The following is a 23877-nucleotide window of genomic DNA, read 5'->3' as shown; positions in this document are numbered from 1 at the left end:
TTTCTCCTGAGTTCAGTGCTTCGGTGTGCAGCATGGCATAAACACTAATGGAGTCTGCTTAAAATTCCTCTTTTACTCTCATTTTCCATCATTTCTCTTTCCTGTTCCTTCACACCAATGGGATGAAGCCAGTGACGTAAGTAGATATTATGGGGCTCCCACACAGCAAATTATTTTTCAGGCCCCCAAAATGTCTAGAGGTTGACCTGTTTTACCAATATGTATTGAAATTGTATATAAATGATGGCCTCATGGAGCCCCAATACCTCCTCTGTAGTTACTCCCCGGGATGAAGCCTGGTGCCCACTGTTACAGTACAGGAAAGGAAAATGTTGGTAAGTATGATATGATTTTCTCTTTTTCATTGACTCTCCCAGCCTGCGGAGCTCTAGCAACCAAAAGTGAAACCGGCCCAAAATAAAGGTGAAAAAATGAATGGCTCTTTTCTGTGCAGAAGTATTTGCGTTCAGCGCCTAATGTCAATATCTCTCTCTCTCTCTCTCTCCACACACTAACCCCCATATGTAATAAAAGGCACTAAAGGTGGCCATACACGGAGAGATCGGATCTCTCTCCGATATGCTCACCTTGAGGTGGGCAATGTCGGGCTGATCTGATCGTGGGCCCTAGGGATCGGATCCTAAAGAATGGGAAACGGTGGTTGGATTGCGGGACTCCATCAACGAACAGATGCGGCCGCGATCCGACGGGCTTTTTTGTCCCATCCGATCGAGATCTGGCTGACTTTGGCCAGATCTCGATCGGGGAAGCCTGTCGTGGGGGCACATACACGGGCCAATAAGCTGCCGACTTGGTCTGTCGGCAGCTTTTATCGGCCTGTGTATGGCCACCTTAAATTTGCCCAGGAGCAGTAACCCATAGCAACCAATAAGATGTTTGCTTTTAAACAGGTGACCAGTGAATGCTGCCTGCTGATTGGTTGCTATGAGTTACTGTTCCTGGGCAAACTTAGTGCCTTTTATTACATTTCCCCCTGATTCCTGCATGAGAAGAGTAGGTTGTAATAATGCACAATATGATATATAAGGTAGCTACTGAGGCGATTGTACGAGACGCTCTTCCATTGTGGCGCGCTCACCTGCTCTTCCCCCGCATCCCTTTCCCAATACCGTCATTCCAATTTCCCACCTCCTCTGCTCCGCTCTCTCCCCCTCCCTCGTTCTGTAGCGCATGCGCAACGCGCTGTATCCGGGTCTTACGCTCCCTCGGTCGGCGGGAAATGGCGCCTGGGATTTAGCAGCCGCGGTACGGTTATACCAAGGAGGCCGGGGCCCGTGGAGACCTTGTGAAGCCTCATCCTGGCTAAGTGATCACTGACACACAACCCGGAGTTCGCCGGGACTAATCAGGTAATTTTCGGTGGCTGCGAGAAATCGAGGCCGGGGATGGAGAAGGGGCCTCCGGAGAAGGGGTCTGGGGAGGGGGGTAGTGATTAGTCTGTTTCTATGCGCGGAATTGCGAGGCGCTAAGGATACAGGATATAATTGTATGTTTTCTTTGTATATTTGGAATATCCATTATGAGGGCATGTTGCTGTATAGAGAGGGGTTTGTAAGGAGCGGAGAAAAAGCAAAGCTTTGGCGCTGTGGGTATGACAGGACTACATCTCCCAGCAATCCCTGCAGCAGTGGAGTTAATTGGTGTGTAACATCTGGAGTGCAAGACATTGCTTTATGCCTGCTGTATTGGACGTGTGTGTGTGCGCGCAGCTAGGTAGGTGTGTTTCTATACACTCAAACACACACACACACACCCCCTATATACTCACTCCTATACACACACACTCACTCCTATACACACTCACTCACTCCTATACACACACACTCACTCCTATACACACACACTCACTCCTATACACACACACTCACTCCTATACACACTCACTCACTCCTATACACACTCACTCACTCCTATACACACACACTCACTCCTATACACACACACTCACTCCTATACACACACACTCACTCCTATACACACACACTCACTCCTATACACACACACTCACTCCTATACACACACACTCACTCCTATACACACACACTCACTCCTATACACACACACTCACTCCTATACACACACACTCTCTCCTATACACACACACTCTCCTATACACACACACACTCTCCTATACACACACACTCTCCTATACACACACACTCTCCTATACACACACACTCTCCTATACACACACACACTCTCCTATACACACACACACACTCTCCTATACACACACACTCACTCTCCTATACACACACACTCACTCTCCTATACACACACACACACTCTCCTATACACACACACTCACTCTCCTATACACACACACTCACTCTCCTATACACACACACTCACTCTCCTATACACACACACTCACTCTCCTATACACACTCACTCACTCTCCTATACACACTCACTCACTCTCCTATACTCACTCACTCTCCTATACACACTCACTCACTCTCCTATACACACTCACTCACTCTCCTATACACACTCACTCACTCTCCTATACACACTCACTCACTCTCCTATACACACTCACTCACTCTCCTATACACACTCACTCACTCTCCTATACACACTCACTCACTCTCCTATACACACACACTCTCCTATACACACACACTCTCCTATACACACACACACACACACACACACACTCCTATACACACACACACACACACACACTCTCTCCTATACATACACACACACACTCTCCTAAATATACACACACACACACACACACACAAACACACTCTCCTATACACACACACACTCTCCTATACACACACACCCCTATAAGTGTGTCTCCTATACACACACCCCCCTATAAGTGTCTCCTATACACACACACCCCCTATAAGTGTGTCTCCTATACACACACCCTCTCCTATACACACACACACCCCCCCCATCTATGGGATGTCCCAGCGTATTCACATGAAATCTCTTGTTGCCACGTGTTTGTGGTGTTTATATTTAAAATCCAGCGAGTGCCTCATATCAGTGTCGCCTTAGTGGGAAGGAACTGGTGAATAAACACATTCACACTACTGCCCTCCCTCCAGCATGCTCACAGCAGCCAGTGCAACACCAACAACTGCCGCCTCCTCTGCAGTGTCTGACTGGGACACCAGGGACCCACCAAAAAACCTTAGACCAAGGGACCACCAAAAAAAAAAAACTTTTAGACCAGGAGCCTACTCTCAGTACTATTTTCTTCCTCTCCTCACTCAACCTCTATTCTCCTAGTCTCTTTTCTTTACATACTATAATCTATTATAGAAGAACAGAAGTTGAAAAATCACACTTTACACTTCAATATTAGAAAAACCGTCACAAATAGAAAGTCATTGTAAAAAGTCGTTATCCAGTGAACTATCTGAAGACAACTAGTTGTTTGAAGGTGAATAACCCCTTTAATGTTCCTGTCTCTGGCGTTTCAGTCTGGCAGCTCAGTAATTCAGGTGCAGATTTTAAACTGTTACAATTTTGCTACATTTAGTTTAGTTTAGTAAAAGTCAGGGATTCTGCTCAGCAGGGCAAAGATAAGAAACGTATCCCCTAAATCTATCAATTTAAAACAGTTTACAGGGTCGGCGACCCCTCTCCCCAGAGCTGCTTTAGAAGCTGGAAAATGAAACTTAAAACTACAATATCAAAAAAAACAGTCACAAATAGAAAGTAATTGGAAAAAGTCTTTATTTCTAGTGAACTGTCTGAAACCAACTGAACTGAAAAAAGTGTTGGAAGGTAAACTACCCCAGTAACCCAGTAACATCAAAAAATTCAATTGTTTTAAAGTAATAAAAATATAATGCAATGTGGCCCTGCACTAGTAAAACTGCTTTGTTTGCTTCAGAAACACTATTATTGTTTATATAAATAAGCTGCTGTGTAGCCATGGGGGCAGCCATTCAAGCACAGGATACACAGTAGATAACAGATAAGTACTACTATAGTTTATATAAACAAGCTGCTGTGTAGCCATGGGGGCAGCCATTCAAAGGAGAAAAGGCTCAGGTTACACAGCAGATAGCAGATAAGCTCTGTAGAACATAATGTTATCTTTTATCCATTATTTATCCTGTGCCATATAGCCGTTTTTCAATTTCCGCCATTGCTACACAGCAGCTTGTTTATATGAACTATAGTAGTGTTTCTGAAGCAAACACGTCAGTTTTACCAGTGCAGGGCAACACTACATGATATTTTCATTACTTTAAAACACTTTCAGTTTTTGGTGTTACTGTTCCTTTAAAGTATTATATTTTATTGTTATTTTGCTGAGGATGTTTCATATGGATGAAGCCTGGGTCTTCTGTTAAGCATCCTTGTCAGGGCCATGTTTTCTGTATAGACACCCCGAGCACATGTCTAGGATGGCAGATTTAGAGTGGTGCCCCTTGGCTGCCTTATATGAAAATTCTCCAAAGAAAAAGCTACACCTGTGCATAATACAATACAGTATAAGAAGATTAATTGGCCATCCTTATTCAGTGTTTACAGTATAACATGAAAATTATAGGTGCTACAGTTATCGTCCCATGATTCCTGCTCTTTTGCATACTAATAAGCAGGGAGGGTTCCATCTCTCATGTGGCACCACTTCCTTATCTGCTGTACAGTGCTGTGTACATAAGTAACACTATATAAATAAAAATATACATACATATACTGGTCAGAAAGCCTTTCACTACTAAGAGGGGCCCCTGGTAAGTGACACTGACCTGTAGTCAGATCTGATCACCATGTGCCTTGAGCGTGCTTTAAAGGAGAAATCAACCTGTGGGGAAAAAAACATCCCCCCACCCCAGGTAGACCTCCCTCCCTCCTCCCCCCAGGCTAACTACCCCACTTGGGTAAATTCTCTATACTCCATACTTACCCCTCTGCGCAGATTGTTTCAGCGAAGTTCAACGCATCCTCGTTAAGCTGACAGAGATCGGCAATTTGTGTAATTCCGCGCATGCACAGTTGCGCAAACCGGAAACTTCTCCAACTGCGCATGCACAGAAATACAGATCTCCCAGTCAGCTTACAGAGGACGCAGAAGATGGACGCGTGAAACTTCGCTGGAAGAATTTGCGCGAGGGGCAAGTATGGAGTATGGGGCATCTCCCCGGTGGGGGGGTTATTTAGCCTGGGGGGAGGAGGGTGGGAGGTCTACCTTGGGTGGGGGTAGGGTTTTCCCCATAGACTCCATTTTAATTAAATAATCCACATTTTTAAAAATTATTTCCTTTTTCTCTGTAATAATAAAACAGTACCTTGTACTTGATCCAAAATAAAATAATTAATCCTTATTGGAAGCAAAACCAGCCTATTGGGTTTTTCATTTTCACATGATTTTCTAGTAGACTAAGGGCTAGTCCACATGAGATTCGGGGAGATTTTGTCGTCTGGCGACTAATCGCCTCGTCTTTTGAGCGACTATCTCACTGAGGCAACTTTTGCCGACTATTGAAAACGCATTGCCGCAGGCGACTTTTCATTGTAGCCTATGGGGAAAAACGATGAGGCAGTTCGGGGAGATAGTCGCTTAAAAGACGAGGCGATTAGTCGCCAGGCGACAAAATCTCCTTGTGTGGCCTTACCCTTAAGGTATGAAGATCCAGATTACGAAAAGATCAATTATCCAGAAGCCCCAGGTCCTGATAGGTCCCATACCTGTAATGGCTTATTGCATACAGCATTGTATTTTACACACTGCTGTGTGGAATGTTGCCTTATGAGAAGATGTTTGCTGAATAGATTCACGTAGGCATTGTTAGCCAGGTGCATATGGTTGTAAGAAGAGACAGATCATTTTTAATTTAGTAAACACTCAGCTTGTTGGATTTACTGTTAACAGGGAAATTATGGCAAAGGGATGAATTATGTGTGGGACCTCTATGCCTTGGCTTGTTGGGACCTCTATGCCAGGAGAAATGTCAGTTGGTGTGATCTTAGTAAAGTATAATATTGTAATGAATTCTGAAAAATGTATACAGGTATGGGACCTGTTATCTAGAGTGCTTTGGACCTGGGGCTGTCCAGATAACAGATCTTTCTGTAATTTGGATCTTTATACCTTAAGTCTACTAGAAAATCATGTAAACATTAAATAAACCTGGTTTTGCTTCCTATAAGGATTAATTATATCTTCATTTGGATCAAGTACAAGGTACTGTTTTATTATTCCAGAGAAAAAGGAAACAACTGGGATAAAATGGAGTCTATGGGAGACGGCTTTCTGTAATTCGGAGGTTTCTGGATAATGGATCCCTTACCTGTACCAGTCTTGTGTAGCCATGGAACAGGGGGAAGTAAATATTGTTAGTTGAGCTTGCTGGTGTAGGGTGTAGGAAAAACTCATGTCGAGTGTAACTTTGTGGGACAGATGCCTTGTTGTACCCATGGAGCATTCAGTGCTACATTTTAGCCTGATCATGTTCTAAGTTTTTTTCAAATGCAGCATTCAAATGTGTTTAAAATTTGTGTTGAAATCACAAAAAAAACAAACCAACGTTTGTTGAAAAAATATCTGAATGCATTATACAGGTATGGGAGCTGTTATCCAGAATGCTCGGTAGCTGGGGTTTTCCCGATTACTGATCTTTCCGTAATTTTTATCTCTATACCTTAAGTCTACTAGAGAATCATGTAAACATTAAATAAACCCAAATAATATTTAATTATATCTTAGTTGGGATCAAGTACAGGGTACTATTTTATCATCCCAATCAAAAAGCAAATAATTTTTTTTATAAAATTAGATTTTTTGAATAAAATGGAGTCTGTGAGACAGCCGTACCATAATTTGATGTTTTCTGGATAACTGGTTTCCGGATAGTGGATCCCATACCTGTAGAAACAAGACATTTCCTTCCCCCAGCTAACTGATCCCATACCTCTGATTTATCCATATGAATGTAGGAGCAACACATTCTCTCTATTTGGTTATTTGGCCATATATATGGAATAAAAATACCCTTTTATAAAAATGGAAGGCCGCTTGAAGTCACCTTGGAGTATTGTGACCTGATTAAGATGCAGGCCTGTAGGAAGGGTGCTTTTATGCACATTATGCTGTTCCAGTGGGAATTTTATTACGTGATAATATACATGTGGTATGTTATTTCCTATAGGATTCACTTGATGACATTCACAGATTTTAAAGGGGCAATATACACCTTCTCTAGTGAAGTTGGCAATACGCATGCATTGCACATTTTTAGTCATTATTACTATTGGAAGCAATATCTGCTTTTTTTTACTCACTGCTAGTTCAAACATTTCATTATAAAGGTTAAACATGGATCTGTGGAATATTAGCAACAGCCTGTAATAAAACTCCGGGATTCTACACATCAGGAACAAAAAAAAAACCCCCTCTTGGGGTCAGGCCACATGAGCAGATTCGGGGAGATTAGTCGCCCCAGCGACAAATCTCTTCTTCGGGGCGACAATCTCCCCGAACTGCCATCCCCTTCCATCCGTCTGCTAAAATGAAAATCGCTTTGGGGAAGGCACACGCATTGCTTCATTTTCCGAAGGTGCCTCACGAGGAAACTTTGGGCAACTTCGGAAAATGAAGCGCTGCATGTGCTTTCCCCCGGGGCGATTTTCATTTTAGCCGGCAGGGGGAAGGGACGTTGTCACCCCGAAGAAGAGGAGATTTGTTGATGGGGCGACTAATCTCCCCGAATCTGCTCATGTGGCCAGACCCTTACAGTTGCTTTTAGAGAGGTGAAAATTTACACTTTAATATTAGAAAAATGGTCTCACACAGAAAATAGTAATTGGGAAAAGTCTTTATTTCTGGTGAACTATCTGACACCAGCTGAACTGAAAAAAGTGTTGGAAGGTGAACAATGCCTTTAAACTATATCCTACTGAGAGTGGAAAATATTTCCCCTTTGTTGCCCATTGGGTGTTTCAAATATATATTTATTTTAAAAAAAGGAAGGCTTACTTTTTGGGTTTATGTTGAGCACACAAATATATTGCCCCTGCTATTTTAGCATCAGAGGGAAAGTGTACGTTTAGGTTGGGTGTGCAGTGAGAGTAAAGTAGTGATAGTAGTTCTAGGGGCTGAATGGTAATGAGTAGATGCAGCAGCTGTGAGACACACAGCACTATGATTTTTCTCTTTATTGCAAGCAGAGCAGGAGTAACTAGAGAGGTGACTGCTCAGGGGCCCAGGAGCTATGCCGTGCCCAGGCATTGCCTGATGATAAGCAGTGTTAGTATATGTTTTATTGAAAAATATCATATTCCCAAAGTAAATGGGATTTAAAGTAGTTTTGCTGTGGGGCCACTAGTTACACCAGTGATAGCAGAACACCAATACTATCTATCCACTTAAATGTATAGCATTAATTGACTTATTTCCCCTTTTTTGTTGTTGAGAAAGTTGATAAAGTATGGTCTTTCCCTGGGGGCAGTTTATGTAATGCTAGCATTGTTGTAAGTAAGGTTGCCACCTTTTCTGGAAAAAAAATACCGGCCTTCCTATGTATTTATCTTTTTTCCCTATTAATCACATTGGAATCAAGCATCGTTTTTACCGGCCAGGCCAGTAAAATACCGGCCAGGTGGCAACCCTAGTTGTAAGGCTAGGATCAGCCAGGTTGCCCAGGCATGTCATTGTTTGTGTTCCACTGAGGGAATTAGTGAATTAGAGGAACCCTCATGTACATGTGTATAGAAGTATGCTGTAACAGTTAAATGTCTTGATCTAATTATATTAGGTTATGCGATTTCTGCTGGATTCTGCAGTGCCTTTGCTCTGGCTCCTGTGAATATACTATACTTTCTCAAGCAGCATATACAGTGTTATACACTGGAAGAGCATATACCCCCCCATTAGATTGTCTTTAAAGGACCAGTAACATCAAAACATTTTTAAAAAAAATTAGTTTGTATATAACGGGAAAAAAAAACCACCAAGACATATTTAACTTTAAAATAAGTCTTTATTAAAAAAATAACTTACCAAAACTCTGCTTTCGCTCCTCTTCAGAAAAGGCTTCCGGCCGTAATTGAGCACCGCATGATGGATCGTCCCCTTTTCTGAAGAGAGAGCGCAAGCAGAGTTTCAGTGTTATTTTTTAATTAAGACTTTGCGATTTTAAAGTTAAATATGTCTTGGGTGGGTTATTTTTTCGTTATATACAAACTTTTTTTTTTTTTTAATTTACTGGTCCTTTAAGATGTGAGGCATTTACACTTGTCCTGTAACCCCTAGCAACCAGACAGCGGTTAACCTTTGCAGATAACAGAATAATGAAAGGCTGGTTACAACACTTGTGCATCTTCCAAGTTTCCTGAATTAAAATCATGCTTTGCTGATGATTTTAGTTTAACATGTTCCGATTTCTGTCCAGAGGATTTAATAATCCTGTTGTAATTCACCACTTGTTGATGATGTCCTCTCTTCATAGAGGCCCCTAGTGTAATCCAGTTGTAGGCCTGGGGTTCACACTATTGTTTCCAACCTCTGCTGCATGTACTTGAGCTATTCACATGGAATCTGACTGCTTCTACCAGCACTGATGAGAACATTTGTTGGGCAGTGTCAGGTGCAGGCTATTGGATTCCTTTTGCCAGTGACCAAATTAGAATGGTAGGATAATGTTGCAGCACTTGGAGCTGTTTAGGCCTCATTCATATAACCGACTTGCTGCTGAGTTGGTCAAACATACTAGGTGTTTGCAGAACTGCATATAGTAGAAAGAATTGGTTTTGCTGGTATAATAATACTCTTACTGATCTGAACCTGAGCTGAATCACTAGTGGCTCCTGGTTCAGTGTAAACCGCGTAACTATCATCCAATGTTAAATGTTTAGGTTTGGAAAACGTTAACTTTTTGGGGGAAATGTTTGGGATTTATTTGTGCTCACGTTATGTAGTGTAAGCAGATGGTTAGGTCTCCTTCCTCAGTTCTCTTATGTTTTATGGCTGAGATTCTGTCTATATTAATACCCGCCTTCAAAAGCATAGTTTGAGGGGTACCTTTTTTTTTTCTGGTCTAGGTTTTTTGGGCAAAAGCTCAAATTTTTGGAGATTTATTATTATTCTCCGTAGCTGCAAAAAGTCAGAATTCGGAAATCCACTGCCTCAAACCTGTCAAGGTCACGTATAAGTCAGTGGGATATGTCCCTTATACAGTCTGAAGATATGTGTTGGGTTTCTTCCATTAATCTGAAAAAATTTGGGGGTTTTGGCAATAACCCGAAAAAAAATCAAGCAATTCAGTTGTCAAATCCGAAAAATGTGTCTGAATCAGGTTTCCGCCAGATTTTATAGAGTTTTTTTCCCCTGACATTTTCAAGCTATTTTATTGATAAATAAGGTAGAATTGTGGATGAGAGTTTGGTCAAGCTTGGTTTAATAAAAATGAGAGTTTTAGTATATAACCCCCTTAAGCTCCCCATAGACGCGATGATTCTTCTTGCCGAGCGACCAATTTTAGGGAAGTTTGACCAATCCTTCGAAATTATCGTGCGGTTAGTGGGATTTGAACGATCGTACATCTTACAATTTTTCGGCCGACATCTGTCAGGAAATTGATCGGGCAGGTAAAAAAATCTGTCGGTCCCAGTGCAATCTATCTATGTTTGCAGGGCCAAGCAGGCACTTTGTTTTCTTGGCAAATTGGTCTTTTTAGTTGATGGTAAATTCGTACGATCGTTCCGAGAAGATTGTGGTCTCACAATGAGGATCTGATCTTTTAAAAATCTCCACATCTATGGCCAGCTTTAGTGTTTTTATGCCCAGGGAACACTAAATCACTGGGGATAACCTTTTTTTTTTTAGGCGGCTTCCACCCCACTGACCAAAATTGCTATATTTTTCCATCTTCTTATCTCCATTATTTTGGAGCTCCAAGGTTTTTCTTGCAACGCCCTGGCTCAGCACATTTATAGTACAGATCTATCTATGGAACGTATTCTGCTGTGCGAGTGACCAGCTTGAGAATGGTTTCAGGAAAGGTTTCTCCTAAACAACATTTGTACTGGGGACCATGGGCTTCTAGTTATGCTACAGAATGTGGGAAACGTATGAATTATAGAACACGAGAGTTACTTCACATAAAGTCTATAGAAGAAATAATACCAATAAAAACCCATTTGTCACATTCATCGCTTCAACTGATAAATCACATTTCTGCTCGTTTCTGTAAAGCTGTTTGGGTCCAAAGCTCTCTCTTTGTATAAGGGGCCCATTTTGGAACTCCTGAAAAGAAAAAAAAACAGCTGAAATGAAATAGCTACATATGTTGTTAATGATTTTCATCTGTTCTGGCAGCGTTCCTTGGAGTCCCACTGACTTCACTTTGCACAGAACAATACTGGTGTAAAAAGCAAAGCAGCTCTCAGCCTGCAGAATAAGTTGTTCTTCAGGCAGTGTATTTGTTGTTGTTGTAAATTCAGGTATAGCAGCTGTTATCCAGAATTGCTGGGACCCTGGGTTTTCTGGATAAGGGATCTTCCTGTAAATTTGATCACCATACCGCCAATCTGTTAAAATTCATTTAAACATGACATTTTGTTTTGGATTCAAGCAGTTTAGTTACCATCAAGTACAAGGTACTGTTTTATTATTACAGAAAAATTCTAATAATTTGCTGAACATGAACTCTAAAGGAGGTAGCCTTCCCAGAAATTGGAGCTTTAAGATAATTTTCCCAGATTAGCGATCCTATAGGTGTTGATATAGGGAAATCTTTCTCTTATAAACTTGTATTTACTTGTTTATCCACCACTTAAATTCCAATTAAAGTATCTAGTTAATCAGATTGGGTTCCTGCTCTCTTGTAATTTCTCCCCTTTTCTGTGCAGTTGCTATAGATTTAAGACTATTTATATTTTGTAGTTTCAATTTCAAAGCACCGCCTGTACTGATACTCACCGTATCAGTTATTTTCGGATTGTTCATCAGAAATGAAGACTTCTTCAATTACATTCTATTTGTGTTTTTGTAATATTGAAGCTTTTTCATTTTCTACCTTGTCTTTTTGAAAGGACTTCACCAACCCTGTAAACTGTTCTAAATTGATACATTTAGTTGATACATTTCTTATCTTTGTCCCTGCTGAGCAGAATCTGTGACTTTCATTAAAGGCAGCTTTTAGAATTGATACAATAGTTGCTAATACTCCATTTCTCAGATGCTGCTGAGAAATGTATCCACTAATGTAGCATATTGTAACAGTTTAGCATCTGCACCTGATCGCTGAGTTGCCAGACTCAAACACCATAGACAGGAACATTAAATTTCAATTTTGGGGAAAAAACTAACAAATAATGAGCAGATGGGAAGCTGCAGAGTTGCTGTTTTTCTTCATTTCACCTCTGGCTGATTTCCGTCAGGATTGATAATCCTGGATCACAGGAATAAATGCCTAAACAGTCCTTCATCTAGCCATACATGCCAGGTGGACAGTATACTTGTATATAAAACTGCTTCAGGATGAAATTTTATATTGTAGATTGAATTATTTGCAGTGTAAACAATGTTAAGATGAAACTGCTTTCTGACAGCCTGGTGTTTCTCCAACTCAATGTAACTGAATGTGTTGCGGTAGTAAATGGATTTTTACTCAGGCCCGGATTTGTGGCGAGGCCACATAGGCCTAGGGCGGCAAAAAATAGGGGCGGCATGCCGCCCCAGCCGCATTATGGGGACGTGTGCGTCCCCATTTAATTACACCAGCTGTGCTGGCGCTTTATCGCCGGCGCGCTGGGAACGGAAAGTGTAGGCGGGCGCTAGGACCGCGCGGGCGCCTGGTCGGACCGTGTGGCCTAGGGGCGGCCGGCAAACAAATCCGGCGCTGTTTTTACTATTGAGTGCCGTTTCTTAGGGTCAGGGCACACGCACAGATTCGGGGGGGGGGGTTAGTCGCCCGGCGACAAATCTCCTCTTTTTTGGGGCGACTAAACTCCCCAAACTGCTTCCCGCATTCTAGCCGGCGGGAGGCATTTCGGGGAGATTGGTCGCTCCGAAGAAGAGGAGATTTGTCGGCGGGCAACTAATCTCCCCGAATCTGAGCGTGTGCCCTGACCCGAAGATCTACTGTTATCTTGTATTAGGGAGATGCTAACTGGTTGCCTTCCCATTGTTCTTTTGTTAGGCTGCTGGGGGGGGTGATATCACTCCAACTTGCAGTAATGAGTGACTGAAATTTATCAGAGCACAAGTCACATGACTGGGGCAGCTGGGAAACTGACAATATTTCTAGCCCCATGTCAGATTTCAAAATTAAATATAAAAAAATCTAATCGCTCTTTGGAAAAACGGATTTCAGTGCAGAATTCTGCTGGAGCAGCAATAGTAACTAATGCCTTTTAAGAAAAAAACATATTTTCCCATGACAGTGTCCCTTTAATTTGCCATTGTTGAGCTTGCAGCAAGGAGCTCTTCTCTATTACAGATCTGAGCTGTACACCAGTAATGTTTACTGGCAGATCCACTGGGAGTTCAACTTGCTTCTTTGTTATAAAATGCTTATGGGTCTTGACTGATTATGTTGCTTTGTTTTTCTTTCCCCAGCGTTTATGTGGCACTTGTAAAAATGAGGCTGAGGACGCGGAAGGGGTCTCCGCGCAGCAGTCACGGGGCAGCAGGACGGACTGCTCGTTGCAAGAGGAAGCACTCTGAGGAAGACGAGGAGGAGGAAAGTCCACTTATCGAAGAAGACAAACTGCCTACGCAAGAAACTGGTTTACTATCGACCATCAAAAATTTTATCAAGGGCAGCACAAACAAGGTAGATAGGGTTGCCACCTTTTTTGGAAAAAAATACCGGCCTTCCTATATATTTATCTTTTTTCACTATTAATAACATTGGGTTCAGCCATCATTTTTACCAGCCAGGCCGGTAAAATACCGGCCAGGTGGAAACCCTAAAGGTAGAGCTTCTTGTAGGTTCCTGGGGGTCACTTTTCTCTTTTTGTGAGGGGCTGAGAAGGTGAAGGCTTATTTTTGTCCAGTGGATTCACTCTAGATAGCAATCTTTTTGTACTCGGTTCACAGAAATACTACCAGACCGGTAAATGTATGGCATGTTTCCATGTTTTTGTCAGGAGGATCGCGAGAACCCTGCAAAGAAGAGCAGAGTAGAACGAGACTTTGATAACAACCTCATCACCTCAACTCCACGAACAGGTGACAAGCCTAGCAAGCCCATTGCACGTGTCCGGAGGAAAAGTCAAGTGAATGGAGGCAAGGCAACATGTAACCTTAAGCAAGGCAGTGGGTTTTGATCAATTGTTTCTCGTGCAGACTGTGGGGTATATTTATCAAAGAGTGAAGTTAGAGATCACCACAGTCCTCTAGAGTGAAATTCAGCCACTCTCCATTTATTTCTATGGGATTTTTAAAAGAGTATTTATCAATGTGTGAAAATTAACCCTTTGATAAATACCCCTTTCAAAATCCAATAGAAATTAATGGAGAGTGGCGGAATTTCACTCTAGTGGACTGTGGTGATCTCTAACTTCACTCTTTGATAAATATACCCCCATGTCTCCCTGCCTGTGAGACACCAGAGGCGAACACAGGCTTTTTTCAGTGTCTGTGTTACTGTTAAAACCATTGAATTTGTGGTTGACTGATGTCTGCTCATATAGGATTAAAATAGTATGCTTTGGTTCATGGAAGTGGTTTTGTCTTTTTCTGCTGGTTGCAATAGATCAGTTACTGCCAGTATAATAGTAGTATTGGTCTACTTGTGGCAAAAGATGTGTAAGTCTTTATATCCTCAAAATATTCTTACCGAATATTTTTATTCCATTACGATTTAATGACACGCTACCCCAGAAGGGTTTTCTTTTCCTGCCATGACTCTGGTCTTTGTGCTCATCATAAATGCCTAGTGTTACTGCACTTCTTGCTTTTTTCTCTTCCACCCATGGATCTGCCTGGCTTTATTTAGTTTTGTTCTCCTTTCTTCAAAGGTTTATTTTTTTTTTTTTTTTGTGTTTTGTAGAAGCTACAGCTTACGAAGTAAGTCAGCACATGAAGCAAAATGGGAAGCTGGAGGATTTGCCCTGCACCACAAGTCCCCCCAGGACTACCCTACTGGGGACCATTTTTTCTCCAGTCTTCAACTTCTTCTCACCAGCAAATAAAAATGGTATGTGTTACCCTTTATTTCAGTATGTGTTGTTTTATTTTATGTAACACACAGATCAACAAAATGAGTTTGTAATGTTGTAATATTTTTCTAGGCACATCCGGATCAGACTCACCGGGGCAAGCGGTGGAAGCCGAGGAGATTGTAAAACAACTGGACATGGAGAAGGTGGATGAATTCAGCACCAACACTGCTACAAATGGAGCTTCTTACCCAAGTCCAGGGTCACCTGTCCGGACTACTGCTAGTAGCTGGTTAGAGGGGACTGAAGATACTCCAGAGAGAGAAATCCCACCTCTCACAGGTGAGCTTTATAAACCACAGGCCATTTTATAGTTTATTTTCTGATGTGTGGATTGTTAAAAGTATGATAAGATAATTACATTTTTGTTTTTTCAGCCCCTGTGTCTCCTGAAAGTGGATACTCCTCAGCACATGCTGAAGCAGCATATGAAGAAGACTGGGAGGTATTTGATCCGTAAGTGTTTCTGGTATTCTATCTATGAACGTAGTATACTAAACCGAAATACTGAGTTAATAAAAAAAAAATCGCCTGTTATAATCATGGCAGTATACACTGCTTTCCAGTTACCTTTGTTTTCTTTCTGTGGTGCCAATTTAAATAAGTAATTTAAGAAGACCCTTCTAAGCATAATTTTAAGTAAAATAAAATATTCAGAATGGGCAAGGCCTGACCTTTACACTGCACTGAATTCTGAAAGTTGCTCCAAGGGGTGGTTCACCTTTAAGGTAACTTTTATTATGTTATAGAATGGCCAATTCTAAGCAACTTTTCAATTGGTTTTCATTATTTTTTAGTTATTTGCCTTTTTCTTCTGACTCTTTGCAGCTTTCAAATGGGCGTCGCTGACTCCCTTCTAAAAAAACAAATGCTGTGTAAGGCTACAAATGTATTGTTACTTTTTATTACTCTTTCTATTCAGGCCCTCTCCTAATCATATTCCAGTCCCTTATTTAAATCAATGCATGGTTGCTAGGGTAATTTGGACCCTAGTTACCAGATTGCTTAAGATGCAAATTGAAGAGCTGCTGAATAAAAAGCTAAATAACGTTCAATAATAAAAAATGAAATCAAATTGCAAATTTTCTAAGAATATCATGCTCTACATCAATGACTTCCAACCAGTGGATCGTGAGCAAATGTTGCTCTCCAACCCCTTGGATGTTGCTCCCAGTGGCCTCAAAGCAGGTGCTTATTTTGGAATTCCAGGCTTGGAAGGAAGTTTCAGTTGCATAAAAACCAGGTGCACTGCCAAACCGATCCTCCTTTAGTCTGCTAGTCCACATAGGGGCTACCATCAGTCAAATACAGCCCATATTTGGCACCCCATGGAACTTTTCGCATCCTTGTGTTGCTCTCCAACTTGTTTTTACATTTGAATGTGGCTCACAGGTTAAAAAGTTTTGGGGACCCCTGCTCTACATCATACTAAAAGTTATATCAAAGGTGAACAACCCCTTTAAGTTACTATTCACAAGTCTTCTAAAGTCTAATCTAGCCTTTGACAGATTCCAATGTTTCTTTTATTAGATACTTCTTTATAAAACATGTCCCACCTTTGACTGAGGAGCAGTTGAACAGGAAGCCGGCTCTTCCTCTGAAAACCAGGAGCACACCTGAATTCTCTCTTGTCCTTGACCTGGTAAGGGCATTTGCACATGCCACAAAAGCTGCCCACATTGGCTTGTTCTCTGCATTGCAGTTCCGTAATTGTAAATAAGGGGTAACACCTTGTTTTTGCCTCACAGGATGAGACGCTGGTGCATTGCAGCCTCAATGAACTGGAAGATGCTGCACTAACGTTCCCTGTGCTTTTTCAGGATGTCATTTACCAGGTAAGAAGCTGAGAGAATATTACCCCCCCTGATGACTTCATGTCTCTGCTGTTCTGCTGAACATGTTTTCTGTTTCAGGTGTATGTCCGGTTAAGGCCTTTTTTCCGAGAGTTCCTGGAACGTATGTCTCAAATTTATGAGGTAGGTTGGCAAATTGAAATATTGTAATGTAGTAGAGCATTATTTTTTATCTGTCTGACGGTCTGTTCCCTTAGTGTTAGCCAAATATGTAAGAGTAAAGCAAAATATTATGTTTGAAGGAACCTATGTGCTGTATTCATCAAGCGGACGTGTAGCTTGTAATCATGTCTATACTTTCTATACATATCTATTTACCTGAAATTTAAAATGCTGACTTGTTGCTGGGGCCAATGATTCCAAAATCAAGAATGTGTGAATTCCGAATGTCATTCAACCCTTTTCCTGTTTGTTAGCCTAAGTGGGACATAAGTTTAAACTGGAAATGTTTTCTCGTATGCTCTGTGTTTTGTAAGGGCCCCAATGGTCTTCCAAATTACCACAAGATAGACTGTTCTCTCATCTTGGCAAGAACAGCTAGAAAGAGGAGATTAGCACTACTATTGCTGAGTGGAAGGGAGACAGAGAATGTGATATCTCTAAAATAGTTTGGAATATTTTATTATACTTGGGGAAAATACTTTAAATTAAATGAACTTTTTTACATTATTTTTTTGTTTATGTAGTCTTAAGATGAATGTCCCCTGTACAAACATTTGTGGAAGAACACTTGCAAAATAGTTTTCCCCTGATTGATTTTTTTTCTCCTCTTTCTCTCCTCCCATGCTCATGCACAGATAATACTTTTTACAGCATCAAAGAAAGTCTATGCAGACAAATTATTGAATATATTGGATCCCAAAAAACGGCTGGTCAGGTAATGGAGGTTTATATTAAATCGTTTGGTGCTTGTTTTTGTTTTTATTTGTTTCTATCTGGCTCGACGTGCCGCAGAGGATAACTTTTGAGTCACAAAACGTGCATTTGTCATCCCACTGTTTTCCAATTCTGACTCCACTAGTGTTTGTTTTTCCTAAAGAGCCTTCTTCACAACCCCAGAATTTCTTTACAGTGAGCATGGGCCCATTTTTGGGTCCCAGCCCATAGGTTAAAGGAACACGCTCCCTGTGCCTAAATAAGCCCTAGTGTTGCTTTTTTTTAATGGAGGTGCCCTCTGTTGCTCACTGATTAACTTGTGTATCTCTGACATGGTTTGAAGGAGAGCAGCTTCCTGAGTTATGTTGTGCTTGGGGGGGGCAGTGTTCGGAAACATTGGCATTGTTTACATTTTTTCTCCAGTTATTGGAACCTCACAAAGTACACGCACGCGCGCGCGACCTTATTGTTTTGGTCTGCCCATACCAAACAAATCCTGCTTCTGTTAAAACCTGGAACATGTCCCTGCACTACATTATAGGGATGCACTGAATCCACTATTATTTCTAGAAAGATTCGGCTGAATAATGAACCGACTCCTAATTTTCATATGTAAATTAGGGGTGGGAAAGGGAAAACACTTTTTACTTCCTTGTTTTGTGACAAAAAGTCGTGCAATTTCCCTCCCCACCCCTAATTTGCATATGCAAATTCAGATTCGGTTCGGCTGGGCAGAAGGATTCGGCCGAATACCGAACCGAATCCTGGATTCGGTGCATCCCTACTACATTATCATTTTAATTAGTCAAATCAGATGTGCCATTGATCAGTTTTGCCATGTTGGATTACCACATGATGCCAGCTTTTTTTTTTTTTTTTTTTTACCAGACACAGGCTATTCCGGGAGCACTGTGTGTGCGTCCAAGGAAACTACATTAAGGATCTGAACATCCTTGGAAGGGATCTCTCTAAAACAATCATCATTGATAATTCACCACAAGCCTTTGCATACCAGGTAAAATTAAACTGTTCTAACTAGTTGTATTGGGTATAGCTGAAGCAATGCACATACCAGCTATGGTTATTGGATTGCCTGGTATTTATTTTGGTTTATCATATCTTGTGTGCTTGTTCCACATTTTGATCTGTCATTGAGTGCTTACACAGAACAATAACCATGTTTTATGAAAGAACTGCAGCTTAATTTGCGCCTACACATAAGACCTAAAGCTTCTAAACATGTCCAGTCTTAACCAAATCAGCAGAGTAGTTGTTCTATGTTATGTACCTTCAGTAAGTACCAAAAACTTTATTTTCAGTCTTTAGCTTAATATGTGACTGTGGAGGAGAACTCCTTCCACCCATAAACCTAATGGACTTGTTTTTGATCCTATACTGATTTATGAGAAAATCCATGGCTTTCTTCAGTCTCTGGTTATGCCCAACATATATTTCTGTTAGATAATCTCCTATTTCAGTTCTGTAGTTCACTGTCTTTTGTGTCATGTCTAGCAAATATATCTATATATAAATACGCACGGTAATTTGTGGTTAGCTGTTAATATAACTCCATTCACAGCTTTCAAACGGAATTCCTATTGAGAGTTGGTTCATGGATAAGAACGATAAAGAGCTGCTGAAGCTTGTCCCTTTCCTGCAGAAGCTGGTAGAACTGGTGAGTTTGGCCTGCTTAATTTATATGTGGTTTCGTTTGATGGCTCTGATGTTTTTTTTATTTATTTTTTGCTGTTAATCCTTGTGCTTAAAGGGATACTGTCATGGGAAAACATGTTTTTTCCAAAACGCATCAGTTAATAGTGCTGCTCCAGCAGAATTCTGCACTGAAATACATTTCTCAAAAGAGCAAACAGATTTTTTTTTATATTCATTTTTGAAATCTGACATGGGGCTAGACATAGTCAGTTTCCCAGCTGCCCCAGTCATGTGACTTGTGCCTGCACTTTAGGATGGAACAACTTTCTGGCAGGCTGTTATTTCTCCTACACTACATAACGTAACTGAATCAGTCTCCGTGGGACTTGGCTTTTACTATGAGTGCTGATCTTCCAGGGAGCTGTTATCTTGTGTTAGGGAGCTGCTATCTGGTTACCTTCGCATTGTTCTGGTGTTAGGCAGCTGAAGGGGGGGGGGTGATATCACTCCAACTTGCAGTACAGCAGTAAAAAGTGATTGAAATTTAGCACAAGTCACATGACTGGGGGCAGCTGGGAAATTGACAATATGTCTAGCTCCATGTCCGTTTTCAAAATTGAATATAACAAAATCTGTTTGCTCTTTGGAAAAACAGATTTCAGTGCAGAATTCTGCTGGAGCAGCAATAGTAACTAATGCCTTTTGAGAAAAAAAACATATTTTCCCATGACCGTGTCCCTTTAATTTGCCATTGTTGAGCTTGCAGCAAGAGCTCTTCTCTATGAAAATGGATTTACAGTGCAGAATTCTGCAGCACTATTAACTGATGCAGTTTCAAAAAAACATGACCGTATCCCTTTAATCTTTCGGAGCACATACTAAGGTCTTTTTGCTGCGGTTTTCACAGAATGAGGATGTGCGACCTCACATCAGAGACAGATTTCGCTTGCACGACTGCTTACCCCCAGACTAAAGAGGACAGAAGACAGACACCTGCACGGCCCCCCGGACTAGAGATGGCAAGAGTCAGACGCCTGCAGGGGATGGATATGCAGGACCCCAGGACTAAAGCAAAACTGTACACAAATATATTTGCCATAATCTCTGAAGGCGTGTTTATTTACTGTCTGGAAACGGAACGGTTTTACCGTGGCGTGTTGTAAAGTCATACACCAGGCAGCTCATCCTATTCCCAGGATTTGTCACTTCTCGGACACTTTAATGTTCACGAGCCACGGGGCACATCCTATCACTTGTCTACTAGCCAACTCGTCATCAGGAATGGCCAGTGAGAGCTTTTACCTCTCCAATTTCAAGTCCACATTGATCTTTTATTAGTCTCAATTTACATTATCCATTCCTTGTATTTCAGTCGCTTGAGTCTGTTGTTCTTAAGTAGCCAAAATGTTACTTTTATTTGCATCCTATCGTTTTTTTTTTGTTTTTTTTTTGGCTGATTTTATTTTCTGCTTGCATAATGTATATTTGTTTTTTAAAACAAAAGAAAATCTTAAAGTACAATCCATGTAAGCTTCATTTAGAAATACACAATGTATCTTTTATACCTATCTGTAATAATCTTAATACACATTTTTAAGACAAAAAAAAAAAAGAAGAAACTTTAAAAAGAAAAGAGAATAGCCTGGGAATGTAAAGGTGTGTACAGAAAAAGGGAGTACCTGCTTGCAGCTCAATACAGAATGCGGTAAGTGGGTGTTGCCTATGTAATGAAGGGAGCCGGACCTCTAATTCCATGTTTCCCCCCCCCCCCCCCCGTGTCTGTTTGTATATACAGGCATGTACCCGCCTGTGTGTGTATATAATATATATACACAAACACAACCGTCTCCCTACCCCATTCATCCACAGCTCAGTACTAATGCAGTTTGTTTGAATGGTGGATATTTTTGTATGACGTGGTCTTCTCTCCCTGCAGGGAAGGGTTTTAGAGGGGTGTACGGCAATGCTTTCTCTGGTGGGTGTACTTGTAAATATTTGGCTGTGCACTCACTGCGTTCAGACGAAAGAGATGGCACTTTTATTCTTTTTTTTTTTTTTTTTCCTTGTTTCATTTTTTTTCCTAAAGAGGTTTGTATTTTGTAAGCTTGTTCAGAGAGTACAGTATTGGAAATTAAAGAGCTCTACAGAGGAGGCTGTTCATCCTTTTCGTTGCTATGTATATTACCTGTTTAACTGTATGCCATTTATTGTATAAATTACCCACAGATTCATTTTCCAGTCACTCCTTAAAGTAAGGAGTTTTTTTTAGTAAGTTTTTAGGAAAACATTTAATTTTTGTATTTTTGATTTTAAAGAAAAAAAAAAAAGCATGAGTTATGTCATATTTTCAGTGTATTAATGAAGAATTTAACCTTTTCCTCTGGGTGGCTGTTTTATTCCATTGGATCTGTCTGCGTTATTGTCGTGCAGTCGTTTCACTTGAACTGTTTCTCATCTGCGGACAGATATTCTATATGGTGAGAGCATTTCCTTTTTTGTTAAAGGGAAACTGATTGAAACAGGACAGGTTTTTACACTGCCTTTTATTCTTAATACGTTTTTGTATATGAACACCAGGTATTTAACCTGCAGGTTGTGCTTGGCCTCCTTCAAAATTATGTGCGATCTGAAAATAAAATACCCAACGTTTTACCTTTTTATAAAACATTTTTCCAGTCTCATCTCTCCACTATCTCCTAGCAAATCAGGATCAGTGTCTAGCTCTTTCTTAGGGTGGTGACACACACTAAGATTTGGGGAGATTAGTCGCCCAGCGACTAATTGCTACAGGGAAACTTAGAGCAACTTCGGAAAACAAAGCATTCAGAGTGCCGTCCCGCCAGCGATTTACATTCTAGCCGGCGGGAAGACATTTAGGTGAGATAAGTCGCCCGAAGAAGAAACGATTTGTCGATGGGCGACTAATCTCCCCGAATCTTAGCGTGTGTCACCACCCTTAACTCTCACCGTGTCCGCTATTTTTAAGGTGGGCAGATTTAAGCGTCTAATCTAACCCTTTCAGGCCAATTTGGCAGCTCATCTGCCTATGTATGGGTGCTCAGATGGTCTACCAGACTGATATCTGGCCAAAACTCGGGCAAATGTCGATGAGCGGATTTGATTTTTCGGAGAACACATCTCTGCATTGATAGTCCTCGATCCGACGGCCATCATAGCTGCAATCTAGCCAAATGTTGCTCCTCAAGGTGGGCAAATTGGTGAAAGATCCACTTGTGAGTTGCCAAATGAGCAGATGTTATAATGTATGGCCATCATTAGTGTGTTATTAAATATACTACAGTATTTTGAATAGGCCATAATTCACAGCTCACTATTGTGCCAAGTGGTGGATGAATATAATGTGAAAGGGATGAGCTTAATTATTTATTTCCCCTGCTTCTATATCTTAACAGCAGTATTCCACACACTAGGGCGATGCCGTCAGAGCAATAGTCTCTGCAAATGGTAGGACTCTCTCTGTTGTATGAAATTCTTCCTGGAAATTATAAGGGTAACCGTTCATGCATCTGTTTATAACATTCCAAAATTTACAATTATGAAGCAGTTAGAGTACTTGGCACAAGCTAGATCTGTGAAGCACCGGAGGCTTACTTTTTCCAGGGTTTGATGGAACGAGTGGCTTTCGACTATTTTTTGGTCACTGCTTTGAAAGGTCTCTGAGCTAGGATGTGCTTTGTGGGGTCCTCAAGGGGAGTGGTGTAAATACATACATCACAGTTGCAGAATATAGCTTTACATGTACGAAGAAGAACTGGCTTATTGCTAGGGACCTGCATGAACATATCAGCAGCCCTTTGATACAGACAAATCAACGATTTTTTTTTTTTTCCGACAAATTATCCCAACAGTCTGTCAGAAATGATTGGATGGTCAGATATTCATTGTTAAACAATTGTTCACTGCTCATGCTTTTTGCGAAAGTAAACAAAGTAACAGTCAGCCATAGGTCATTATATGTTAGCTCTTGTAACCTACGAGACAAAAGATACAACTAAAGCCTCCTCTTGTGTGGTGTACCGTGGATGGGTTAATCATTTGCTTAAGTGATTAGCCGATAGGATCTGGCTGTGTATGGCCAACTTAAAGGGATAGTCATGGGGAAAAATTTTTTTTTCAAAACGCATCAGTTAATAGTGCTGCTCCAGCAGAATTCTGCACTGAAATCCGTTTCTCAAAGGAGCAAACAGATTTTTTTATATTCAATTTTGAAATCTGACATGGGGCTAGACATATTGTCAATTTCCCAGCTGCCCCAAGTCATGTGACTTGTGCTCTGATAAACTTCAATCACTCTTTACTGCCGTAC

The 23877-nt window shown here is 41.0% G+C and overlaps 1 protein-coding gene across 1 annotated transcript; it reads left to right on the top strand.

The window, feature by feature from the left end:
* Positions 1–1242: 1242 nt before the first annotated feature.
* On the top strand, positions 1243–21162 carry ctdspl2.L (CTD small phosphatase like 2 L homeolog). The gene is given in 13 exon segments (NM_001096466.1): positions 1243–1370; positions 13562–13778; positions 14095–14233; positions 15000–15146; positions 15241–15450; positions 15546–15624; positions 16699–16810; positions 16917–17003; positions 17082–17144; positions 17819–17898; positions 18786–18912; positions 19477–19572; positions 20458–21162. Coding segments are annotated over 12 exon segments (1401 nt in total). The 5' UTR covers positions 1243–1370; positions 13562–13583; the 3' UTR covers positions 20524–21162.
* The last annotated feature ends 2715 nt before the right edge of the window (positions 21163–23877 follow it).

The sequence above is a fragment of the Xenopus laevis genome, chromosome 3L (assembly GCF_017654675.1).
Source record: "Xenopus laevis strain J_2021 chromosome 3L, Xenopus_laevis_v10.1, whole genome shotgun sequence".
Classification (NCBI taxonomy): Eukaryota; Metazoa; Chordata; class Amphibia; order Anura; family Pipidae; genus Xenopus; species Xenopus laevis.
Note: the sequence above shows the minus strand (reverse complement) of the source record. Positions and strands in the feature narration are given on the sequence as shown.